Source organism: Haematobia irritans, chromosome 3, assembly GCF_050003625.1.
Source record: "Haematobia irritans isolate KBUSLIRL chromosome 3, ASM5000362v1, whole genome shotgun sequence".
Classification (NCBI taxonomy): Eukaryota; Metazoa; Arthropoda; class Insecta; order Diptera; family Muscidae; genus Haematobia; species Haematobia irritans.
In genome coordinates, this window is record NC_134399.1 from 106,088,262 (window position 1) to 106,101,798 (window position 13,537).

Genomic DNA, 13,537 nt, shown 5'->3' on the forward strand with positions numbered 1-13,537 from the left:
TAAGTTTAATATATACCACGTACGGACTACCTTGCAATTTAGAAGACGGTGTTAGGAAGTTTTAAGATACCTTGCCATTGGCAAGTATTACCGCCACCCAAGTAATTCGATTGTGGATGACAGTCTTCAGTAAAGTTTCGCAATCCATGGTGGAGGGTACATAAGCTTCGGCCTGGCCGAACTTACGGCCATATATACTTGTGCTAACTACTAACTTAACTTAACTACTTGTGTAGTTTTGCCCAAATAATAGTGTCATTCCAAAGTTATTGGCAATTCATAATATTGTAAGGGATACAGGACCCAAAATCAATTTCGAGAATATTGCACCTTTTTTTCCCAACCGAAATAGCCATAACCACGATGGCCCCCTCCAAGCCTTCAATTTCATACACAAGTAATGACTTTCTTTTTATTAGCCCTGTTATATACTACATCAATCATTAATATAAATACTGTATGTACGATTTATTACAATGTTTTACAAATAAAATGACAAATTTATGGTGCCACCAGGTAAATGCTGATATAAGAACTTTTGAGTGAATAAAACACACATCGATAATCCTAAGCATTAAATGTTGTAAAGGTCAAATCCAAATGCTATAAATTGCAAAATTCCTCATCTATTTCGCAAGTATTAATACGAAACGTTTTAAATGCGAACATAGTGAAACAAACCTTAATAATGACACTGATCAGAAAGTCTGCAATAAATCTACTAGTGTTCCGGCTTATCGCATTGGCATCTAATGTGAATTTTGTAAACTCTGAAAATGAGGCAAATCGAAGACAACTTGAAATAATCGAAACCTCTATGGATTCTCAAATTGATCCTTGTGAAGATTTCTATGAATACAGTTGTGCCAAATGGCAACAAACCAGGAAAAAATTTGAATGGAATAAATCGGGTATATTTTCTATCGTAAAAGATCAAGCAACCAAGGATTTAGATAACTACATGAAAACCATAGACTTGGAAAATAAACCAGAATTTTTGAAAAAGGCTTATGATTATTTTCAGTCCTGTGTTAATATGAACAAGTATATACGGCCGTAAGTTCGGCCAGGCCGAATCTTATGTACCCTCCACCATGGATTGCGTAGAAACTTCTACGAAAGACTATCATCCACAAATTTCAACTCACTCGGATGAAATTTGCTCCTCCAAGAGGCTCCAAAACCAAATCTCGGGATCGGTTTATATGGGGGCTATTTATAATTATGGATCGGGGGATCGGTTTGTATGGGGGCTATATATAATTATGGACCGATGTGGACCAATTTTTGCATGGTTGTTAGAGACCATATACCAACACCATGTACCAAATTTCAGTCGGATCGGAGGAAATATGCTTTATTAGAGGCTCAGCAAGCCAAATCTAGGTCCGTTTATATGGGGGCTATACGTAAATGTGGACCGATATGGCCCATTTGCAATACCATCCGACCTACATCAATAACAACTACTTGTGCCAAGTTTCAAGTCGATAGCTTGTTTCGTTCGGAAGTTAGCGTGATTTCAACAGACGGACGGACGGACGGACGGATGGACGGACGGATGGACGGACATGCTTAGATCGACTCAGAATTTCACCACGACCCAGAATATATATACTTTATGGGGTCTTAGAGCAATATTTCGATGTGTTACAAACGGAATGACAAAGTTAATATACCCCCCATCCTATGGTGGAGGGTATAAAAATATCTCAATATGGCAATATTTAGTGTGGCTAGAGGAAAATGAGAATTTAAACTTGACCACCCAACTCACTGATCTATACAACATCGTAGATATGGACTGGATACGTTTATTGGCTGTTATGCACAAATATGGTTTCGGAGGATTTATTTTCGACACTGCTATAATCGAAAAAGGGGAATCCCCTAGTGAAGTTAACATTAATTTGAGCAAGCCATATGGTTTATCGCCGCTTTCTACCATACCAAAGGAAGTTATTGCATACAACATTGATCATAAAATTGAAGAGGGTGAAATCAATTTGTTTTGGGTACATACCAGAACACTTGAATCTATGCTAAAAGAACTTTTAGATATGGAGAAAGATAATACTGATAAAGAGAAAGTTGAAGATATTGATATTGAGAACATCAATCTACCATGGCTAAGACAATACTTAGAAACTCTTATGGAAAATATTCCTGAAATATCTAAAGTGAAAATCAATGTCGACGACCTTGCCTATCTAAGACGTTTGGAAGCTCTGGTGAATCTATATGGAAATCGCTTCATTGGAAAATATTTATTGCTAAAATTCATATGGTACATAATCGGGCAAACCTATGACTTCTCTAGAAAGTTTGGTTGCATGGAATCTACACGAAATCAACTTCCTTTTGTCATGCACTGGGTTTATGAGCAAATGCGAACGGATATTAATGAAGATATGTGGGATACCCATCAAATGTTTCACACCATCAAAATGCAAGTGAAAAAGGAGTTATTAGGAAATAAAAATCTTCTCAATGATACCACGTTAATACATCTTCTGTATAAACTTGATAATTTGCAATTAAAAGTGGCAAACTTGCCCCGAGAGAATACCATCGAGATATTGGAAAATTTCTATTCAAACTTAGATATCGATATATCTGATTTTTATGGAAATCATTTGAAATTGCTTGCCTTCAATGGAAAACAGAAAGACATAGGCCTTTCCAAAGGAGCCCGTTCCGAAGCCAGCCGATATTTTCAGCCAAACACATTTCCAGATATGGAAAATTATACACCCAATTTTGTACCCGATTCGCATGTAATTTATATACCCAATACTATACTACAGAGTCCCATATATAATAACAGCCTCCACGATGTTTTCAAATACAGCATTCTTGGCATTAGTCTGGCCCATGAATTACTACATGCTTTTGATTTTTACCTCTTCCAGAGAGGTATTGATGGTAAAATCATTGATACTCATCATGAGACAATGATGACAAATCCGAAATTTAATGAAAGCTCCCAGTGTATGGACTCACAATATGAAAATGCCAAAAATGATAGAATTGCTGATATCCGTGGTTTACATTATGCTTACGAAGCTTTTGCCGCAAAGTTGACATTAAATGTCACCGAAGGTTTCACATTCGAGCAGCAAGAGATTTTTATGCCACTAGACAAAATATTCTATTTAAATTTTGCTCTATCCTATTGTGATATTTATCCTACAATTAGGGACGAATATCACGGTACACTTAAGGATCGTGTTAATGATTCCGTTTATTATTCTCCAAAATTCTATGAAACTTTCAATTGTACAAGGGTTCATAAATTGTGCCATTTGTGGATTTGATATATCACTAGGTTTCTCATGACAAAATGGAAGTTTTATGAAATAAATAAAATGACACAGAATTCATTCTTATCACAACCTCTTCAATGCTATACTCTAATAAAATTTCTTATAAAACACTCCCACTTCTGTTTATTTCTTTGTTACCATTAAAACAAGTGAGTAAAGTAGAAAGTCGGGCGGGGCCGACTATATTATACCCTTCACCACTATGTGTATAAATTTGTGATACCATCTTAACAACTTCACATTTCTTGGGAGCTATATAAAAGTTTATATTCCCATATACAAATATTTAAATCAGAAACGATTTGGAGAAACATTTTTGAACTTCTACAAAATCACTAGACTTTAAATTTAAATCGGCGAACGAAACACAATTAAGTAAGAATAAAAATGGAAAATATAAAGTTGATTTATGTGCATTTATGATTTATTCGACGAAAGTCGAAAAGTGGTAAAAATGTTCTTTTTAGATCCGGAAGTAGTACAAAATTAGCGCAGAAGCGATGAATTTAACATGGGCTTATTAAAGGACGGATTTCCACCATTTCAACAGCCGTTGCGCTGAATTTCAATCACTTTTTAGGGTGTGATATGAATTCAGTGGTTTGAATGTGAATTAAAACAAGTATATACGGCCGTAAGTTCGGCCAGGCCGAAGCTTATGTATCCTCCGCCATGGATTGCGTAGAAACTTCTACTGAAGACTGCCATCCACAATCGAATTACTTGGGTTGCGGTAACACTTGCCGATGGCAAGGTATCTTAAAACTTCCTAACACCGTCTTCTAAATTACAAGGTAGTCCATACATAGTATATATTAAACTAAAAAAGGCCGACTAAATACGTATATATATTTAAATTTAAAGTTTCTATAGAAATAAAATTTTGACAACATTTTCTATAGAAGTAAAATTTTGAAAAAATTTTCTATAGAAATAAAATTTAGAAAAAATTTTCTATAGAAATAAAATTTGGAAAAAAATTTCTATAGAAATAAAATGTTGACAAATTTTTCTATAGCAATAAAATGTTTACAAAATTTTCTATAGAAATAAAATTTTTACAAAATTTTCTATAGAAATAAAATTTTGACAAAATTTTCTATAGAAATAACATTTTGACAATGTTTTCCATAAAAATAAAATTTTGGTAGATAATTTTTGGCTCGAGTGGCAACCATGAATATGAACCGATATGGACCAATTTTTGTGTGATTGGGGATCGGCTATATATAACTATAGACCGATATGGACCAATTTTGGCATGGATATTAGCGGTCTTATACTAACACCACGTTGCAAATTTCAACCGGATCGGATGAATTTTGCTCCTCCAAGAGGCTCCGGAGATCAAATCTGGGGAACGGTTTATATGGGGGCTATATATAATTATTGACCGATATGGACAAATTTTTGCATGGTCATTAGAGAACATATACCAACACCACGTACCAAATTTCAGCCGGATCGGATGAAATTTTCGTTTATATATAATTATAATTTTTTTTTCTATATAATTATGGACCGATATGGACCAATTCTTGCGTGTTTGTTAGAGACGACATTCTAACACCATGTTCCAAATTTCAACCGGATCGGATGAATTGTGCTCCTCCAAGAGGCTCAGGAGGACAAATCTGGGAATCGATTTATATGGGGGCTATATATAATTATGGACCGATATGGACAAATTTTTGCATGGTCATTAGAGACAATATACCAATACCATGTACCAAATTTCAGCCGGATCGGATGAAATTTGGTTCTCTTAGAGGCTCCGCAAGCCAAATCGGGGGATCGGTTTATATGGGGGCTATATGTAATTATGGACCGATATGGAACAATTTTTGCATGGTTGTTAGATACCATATACTAACACCATGTACCAAATTTCAGCCGGATCGGATGAAACTTGCTTCTCTTAGAGCAATCGCAAGCCAAATTTGGGGGTCCGTTTATATGGGGCTATACGTAAAAGTGGACCGATATGGCCCATTTGCAATACCATTCGACCTAGCGTGGTTTCAACAGATGGAGGGACGGACGGACATGTTCAGATCGACTCAGAATTTCACCACGATCCAGAATATATATACTTTATGGGGTCTTAGAGCAATATTTCGATGTGTTACAAACGGAATGACAAAGTTAATATACCCCCCATCCTACACAAAAAAAAAATTCACGAAAAATTTTCCAATTAAAATTTTAATTGAGTTTTAAAAAATATTCAATTAAAAATGTAATTGAATCAACATATTTTTTAATTGAAACAAAAACCAATCATGAAAATTAATAGTATCAATTAATTTTTTAATTGAATCAATAAATTTTTTAATTGACCTTCAATTAATTTTTTAATTGATACTATCATTTCTGTGATTGAAGACATTTCAATTAAAAATTAATTGGATCAATTATTTTCGTGATTGAATCAGAATTTTTTTTTTGTGTATGTTGGAGGGTATAAAAATGTTGTGATATTTTGCCAAATAAATAATTTTTAAAATTCTTTATGGTTTTTACTTCATGTGTTGTTAAAAAAAAAGAACATTTTTGGAAATGCTTTTAAAGTTGTGCCTCTAGAAGAACTTCCACATTTTTTTGCTGGGAATTATTAGAAGTATAGGACAATTTGAGGAATTTTTATTTTTGCTCCTTAGCAGTGGTGAGTTCACAAGAATATCGGATAAATTTCAATTCTCGGGTTTGTGGCAATATTTGGCCTCGGAACCTTATCTAAATATTCTGTGAAAAGTATGGGGACATCTTCGCTGACGTTGTGCCAATTTTGCCTAAATCGGAAACGGCGCTTTATCTAAATCTGAACCGATTAGAATAAAATTCGACACAGTTAAATAGAATTTTAAATCTTTCTTCTATGCAAAATAAAATTTATTGCAGTAAAATTCCGTTGAAATGGGTATAAAATATGAAATATTCTCCATATTTCCCCATCCCAGGCGTATACATATGGATGCTTTATCCAAATCTATAACAATTTGAACTAAATTTGGTACACAAAGCTAAAATCGTAATTCTACTCTCCAGAAAAAATTTCAAGTAAATCGAAATGAAAATTTGGTCTCCGGTTTTTATATGAATCTAAATCGGGCGAAAGATATATATGTGAGCTATTAATTAATTCTAATTAATTAATTAATTAACAAAATTTAATTAATTCTACTCCCTATGCATTGTCTCATATAAATCGGAGTAAAACTTTGGCCTCTATGATCATACGAGTCTAAATCGGGCGAAAGATATATATGGGACCTATATCTAAATCTGAAGCGATTTCAACCAAATTTAGCACAGATTTGGAGAATATATATATATTGACTCTCTGTGCCAAATTTTACGTGAATCGGTGTTAAAATTTGGCCTCTACGGTCATATGAGTCTAAATCGGGCGAAAGATATATATGGAAGCTATATCTAACTCTGAACCGATTTCAACCAAATTTAGCAACCATTGGTAGAATGTAAATTTTACTCCCTTTGTATAGTCTCATATAAATCGGAGTAAAGCTTTGGCCTCTATGATTATAGGAGTCTAAATCGGTCGAAAGATATTATGGAACCTATATCTAAATCTGAACCGATTTGGATGATATTTTGCAAATTTTTCGTGACCCATAAAATGTTTGATTGTACGGAATATGAAGAAGATAGGTTGATAAACACGCCAATTATACAATCACTTCGGTGATAATATATATAGAAAAATTTCATACATCCGAGGTGTCCAACTTCCCACGTCTATAGGTCAGCCCGTGAACCAGGGACCTACAAACCTGTAAACATAGAGAAAAACATCTCAGCTTTGGCACAACAATATGTTGATATCTTAATACATTCAAAAGTTACAGAATTATTTTCAAACAAAAGCGATTTGGAATTACTGTTTGACAAAATTTTCTTTAGAAATAAAATTTTGAGAAAATTTTCTATAGAATTAAAATTTTGACAAAATTTTCGACAGAAAAAAAATTTTAACAAAATTTCCTATAGAAATAAAATTTTGACAAAATTTCCTATGAAATAAATTTTTGACAAAATTTTCTATAGAAATAAAATGTTGACAAAATCTTCCTTAGAAATAAAATTTTGACAAAATTTCCTATATGATTAAAATTTATAAAAAATTTTCTATACAAATAAAATTTTCTTTATAAAAAATATGCTAATATCTTAATACATTCAAAAGTTACAGAATTATTTTCAAACAAAATCTATTTGGAACTACTATTTGACAAAATTTTGTAAATAAATAAAATTTGACAAAATTTTCTTTAGAAAAAAAATTTTGAGAAAATTTTCTATAGAATTAAAATTTTGACAAAATTTTCCACAGAAAATAAATTTTGACAAAATTTCTTATAGAAATAAAATTTTGACAAAATTTCCTAAAGAAATAAAATTTTGACAAAATCTTCCTTAGAAATAAAATTTTGACAAAATTTTCTATAGAAATAAAATTTTGACATTTTTTATAGAAATAAAATTTAAAAAAATTTTTTTTAAAAATAAAATTTTGAGAAAATTTTCTATAGAAATAAAATTTGACAAAATTTTACTTAGAAATAAAATTTTGACAAAATTTTCTATATAATTAAAATTTGACAAAATTTTCTATATAAATAAAATTTGAGAAAATTTTCTTTAAAAATAAAATTTTGAGAAAATTTTCTATAGAAATAAAATTTGACAAAATTTTACTTAGAAATAAAATTTTGACAAAATTTTCTATATAATTAAAATTTGACAAAATTTTCTATATAAATAAAATTTGAGAAAATTTTCTTTAAAAATAAAATTTTGAGAAAATTTTCTATATAAATAAAATTTGAGAAAAATTTCTTTAGAAATAAAATTTTGAGAAACTTTTCTATATAAATAAAATTTTGACAAAATTCTCGAAAGAAAAAAAATTTTGACAAAATTTCCTATAGAAATAAAATTTTGAGAAAATTCTCTATAGAACAAAAATTTTTGACAAAATTGTTTATAGAAATAAAATGTTAACAAAATTTTCTATAGAAATAAAATTTTGACAAAATTTTCTATAGAAATAAAATCTTGACATAATTTTCTATAGATATAAAATTTTGAAAAATTTTCTATAGTAATAAAATTTTGACAACATTTTCTATAAAAATAAAATTTCGACAAAATTTTGTATAGAAATAAATTTTAACAAAATTTTCTATAGAAATAAAATCTTGACATAATTTTCTATAGATATAAAATTTTGAAAAATTTTCTATAGTAATAAAATTTTGACAACATTTTCTATAAAAATAAAATTTCGACAAAATTTTCCTTAGAAAAAAAATTTTTGACAAAATTTCTATATAATTAAAATTTGATAAAATTTTCTATATAAATAAAATTTGAGAGAAATTTTCTTTAGAAATAAAATTTTGAGAACATTTTCTATAGAAATAAAATTTTGACAAAATTCTCGATAGAAAAAAAAATTGACAAAATTTGCTATAGAAATAACATTTTGACAAAATTTTCTATAGAAAATTTTTCTATAGAAATAAAATTTTGGCAAAATTTCCTATAGAAATAAAATTTTGACAAAATTTTCTATAGAAATAAAATTTTGACAAAATTTTCTATTGAAATAAAATTTTGACAAAACTTTCTATAGAAATAAAATTTTGAAAAAAAATTTTATAGAAATAAAATTTTGACAAAAATTTCTATAGATATAAAATTTTGCTAGATTATTTTTGGCAACCATGAATATGAACTGATATGGACCAATTTTTGTGTGATTGCGGATCGGCTATATATAGCCCAATATGGACCAATTTTGGCATGGTTGCTAGCGGCCATATATTAGCGCAATGTACCAAATTTCAACCGAATCGGATGAATTTTGCTCCTCCAAGAGGTTCCGGAGGTCAATTTTGGGGATCGGTTTATATGGGGGCTATATATAATTTGGACCGATATGGACCAATTTTTGCATGGTTGTTACAGACCATATACTAACACCACGCACCAAGCTTTAACCGGATCGGATGAATTTTGCTCCACTAAGAGCCTCCGGAGTTCAAATCTGCGGATCGGTTTGTATGGGGGCTATATATAATTATGGTCCGATATGGACCAATTTTTGCATGGTTATTACAGGCCATATACTAATGCCATGTACCATATTTCAGCCGATTCGGATAAATTTTGCTGCTACGAGAAGCTCCAGAGGTCAAATCTGGGGATCGGTTTATATGGGGGCTATATATAATTATGCACCGATATGGACCAATTTTTGCATTTTTGTTACATACCATATACTAACACCACGCACCAAGTTTCAACCGTATCGAATGAAATTTGCTTCTCTAAGAAGCTCCGCAAGGCAAATTTGGGGGTCGGTTTCTATGAGGGCTATACGTAAAAGTGGTCCGATATTACCCATTTGCCATACCATTCGACCTACATCAATAACAACTACTTATGGTAAGTTTCAAGTGGATCGCTTGTTTCGTTCGGAAGTTAACGTGATTTCAACAGACGGACGGACATGCTTAGATCGACTCAAAATTTCATCACGACCCAGAATATATATACTTTATGGGGTCTTAGAGCAATATTTCGATGTGTTACAAACGGAATGACAAAGTTAATATACCCCCCATCCTATGGTGGGGGTATAAAAATATGCGAAAATTTAAATCTGAATCAATTTTTATGGAAACTTTGCAAAAGTGTATTTATGATTTATCGGTCGATAGACATGTATTATGTTATAAGTATCGAAGTCATTTTTACAAATTTTCGACTTAGCAGTGACGATTTTATAAGTAAATTGTTAGTCTGTTGGCCATTTTTGGCGAAATCAGAAAAACATATATATGGGAGCTATATCTAATCTGAACCGATTTCAACCGTATTTGGCATGCATAGTTACAATGTTAATTCTACTCCATGTGCATAATTTCACTTAAATCGGATTACAAATTCGACTTCTGTGGTCATATGAGTGTAAATCGATGGAAAGATATATATGGAAGCTAACATATATCTAAATCTGAACTGATTTCAACCAAATTCGGCACATTTCACTTTACGATTGCCCTTGTGCAAAATTTAAATCAAATCAAGCTGAAATTCTGGCTTCTGTAGCCATATTAGTAGGTATTGGGCGAAAGATATATATGGGAGCTATAGGTAAAACGCAACTCATTTTGGGTTCTATTCTGATCCAAAACACAAACTTATGCCAAATTTGAAGTTGATAGGACTAAAAGTGCGACCTAGACAAAAACGTGTTTATCGATTGAGGGGCTGACCCTGAGCAATATTGCCAAAGACACCATATGTCTTCATCTTCGCCATCTGGATAACTTATAATACCCTGTTCCACAGTGTGGTACTAGAATGTCATACGAAGTTCACGATGGGCGCACTTGCAGTAAAATTTACAAATTTAAAAAACAAGTGAGTAAAGTAGAAAGTCGGACGGGGCCGACTATATCATACCCTAAACCACCCCTACTAAATTAGTAAACATAAGCATTTGTGGGGTATCATTTGTATAGGTTTTGGAGAACATAAAGGGGGGTACATGTTTATGGGTGTCTTGTCACAATCTGAGCAGAAATGACTAATACTAGCAACTATAGTTTATTTTGCACCAAAAGAGAATATTAGTGGCATACTACTTATATTGAGTTCATTATTACAAAACAAGTATATACGGCCGCAAGTTCGGCCAGGCCGAATCTTATGTACCCACCACCATGGATTGCGTAGAAACTTCTACGAAAGACTGTCATCCACAATCGAATTACTTGGGTTGTGGTATCTTAAAACTTATTATTCCTGCATGGTTGTTGGATACCATATACTAACATCACGTACCAAATTTCAACCGAATGGGAAGTATTTTGCTCTTCCAAGGGGCTCTGGACAATTCTCTGGTCAAATCTCGGGATCGGTTTATATGGGGCCTATATATAATTATGGACCGATATCGACCAATTTTTGCATGGGAGTTTGAGGCCATATATTAACACCGCGTACCAAATTTCAACTGAATCAGATGAATTTTGGTCTTCCAAGAGGTTCCGGAGGTCAAATCTGGTGATATGGGGGCTATATATAATTATGAGCCGATGTGGACCAATGTTTGCATGGTTGTTAGAGACCATATACTAACATCACCTACAAAATTTCAGCCATATCGGATGAAATTTGCTTCTCTTAGAGGCCTCGCAAGCCAAATCGGGGGATCGGTTTATTTGGGGGCTATATATAATTATAGACCGATGTGGACCAATTTTTGCATGGTTGTTCGAGACCATATACTAACACCATGTACCAAATTTCAGCCGGATCGGATGAAATTTGCTTCTCTTAGAGGCCTCGCAAGCCAAATCGGGGGATCGGTTTATATGGGGGCTATATATAATTATGGACCGATGTGGACCAATTTTTGCATGGTTGTTAGAGATCATATACTAACACCATGTACCAAATTTCAGCCGGATCGGATGAAATTTGCTTCTCTTAGGGGCCTCGCAAGCCAAATCGGGGGATCGGTTTATATGGGGGCTATATATAATTATGGACCGATGTGGACCAATTTTTGCATGGTTGTTAGAGACCATATACTAACAACATGTACCGAATTTCAGCCGGATCGGATGAAATTTGCTTCTCTTAGAGGCCTCGCAAGCCAAATTTTGGGGTCCGTTTATATAGGGGCTATACGTAAAAGTGGACCGATATGGCCCATTTGCAATACCATCCGACCTACATCAATAACAACTACTTGTGCCAAGTTTCAAGTCGATAGCTTGTTTCGTTCGGAAGTTAGCGTGATTTCAACAGACGGACGGACGGACGGACGGACATGCTCAGATCGACTCAGAATTTCACCACGACCCAGAATATATATACTTTATGGGGTCTTAGAGCAATATTTCGATATGTTACAAACGGAATGACAAAGTTAATATACCCCCCATCCTATGGTGGTGGGTATAAAAAGGAAATCGGTCAATTAGTTGTGGGTAATAAATCCAAATTTCTTCAAATAGGGCAATAGGTTTATGTAAGAGCTACATATAAGTCTAAATACGATCAGCTAGTACATCAAAATTTGAATAACATAGGTTAATAAATAAGTGTATTATGGCCAAATATGACAAAATCGGGCGATGCATATATATGGGACCTATATCTAAATCTGAACCAATTTGTATAATATTTCGCAGGTATGATTGATACCACAGAAGGTCACTTTGTGTAAAATTTGAGTACGATCAGTTAATAAATGAGGCCCCTATGGTCAAAATTAAGTTTATTAGTGGCAAATTTTTCAAAATCGGGCGATAAATATATATGGGAGCTATATCTAAATTTGAACCGATTTCGATGAAATTTTACACATACAATTAGTGCTATAGAAGATTATATTTAGCCAACCTTGGTTACGATCGGTTGATAAATAAGGGTTTTACGGCCAAATTTGGCAAAATCGGGCGATACATATATATGGGAGCTATATCTAAATCTGAACCGATTTCGATGAAATTTCGCACATACAGTTAGAGCTATAGAAGATTACATTTAGCCAACTATGAGTACGATCGGTTGATAAATAAGGGTTTTACGGCCAAATTTGACCGAATCGGGCGATACATATATATGGGAGCTATATCTAAATCTGAACCGATTTCGATGAAATTGCGCACATACAGTTAGAGGTATAGAAGATTATATTTAGCCAACTTTGAGCACTATCGGTTTGTAAATAAGGGTCTTACGGCCAAATTTGGTAAAATCGGCGATACATATATATGGGAGCTATATCTAAATCTGGACCGATTTCGATTATTTTTGGAACATACTGTCAGTACCAAAAAAAATATTAGAGTAAGCCAAGTTTTAGTAAGATCGCTTAATAAATAAGGTTTTTATGGCCAAATTTGGGAAAATCGGGCTATACATATATATGGAAGCTATATCTAAATCTGAAATTTGGCAGACTTGAAGAAGGATGAAAAAGATTACCTTTTGCCAAATTTGGTGACGATCCGTTTGAAAACAAACGCAACGTGACCCCATTTGTCGAAATCGGGCGATACATATATATGGGAGCTATATCTAAATTTGATCCAAATTCAGTAGCGTTCGTCCTTGTTCGCAAAAAACTCCCTGTACCAAATTTCATCAAAATCGGTTAATAA

General features: G+C 32.8%; 1 protein-coding gene across 1 annotated transcript; it reads left to right on the forward strand.

The window, feature by feature from the left end:
• The first annotated feature begins 1,799 nt into the window (after nt 1-1,799).
• Nucleotides 1,800-3,317, forward strand: LOC142231129 (neprilysin-1-like). Its single transcript, XM_075301748.1, has one exon. The coding sequence runs from the start codon at nt 1,800-1,802 to the stop codon at nt 3,315-3,317; it is 1,518 nt and encodes a 505-aa protein (XP_075157863.1).
• Nucleotides 3,318-13,537: the final 10,220 nt, after the last annotated feature.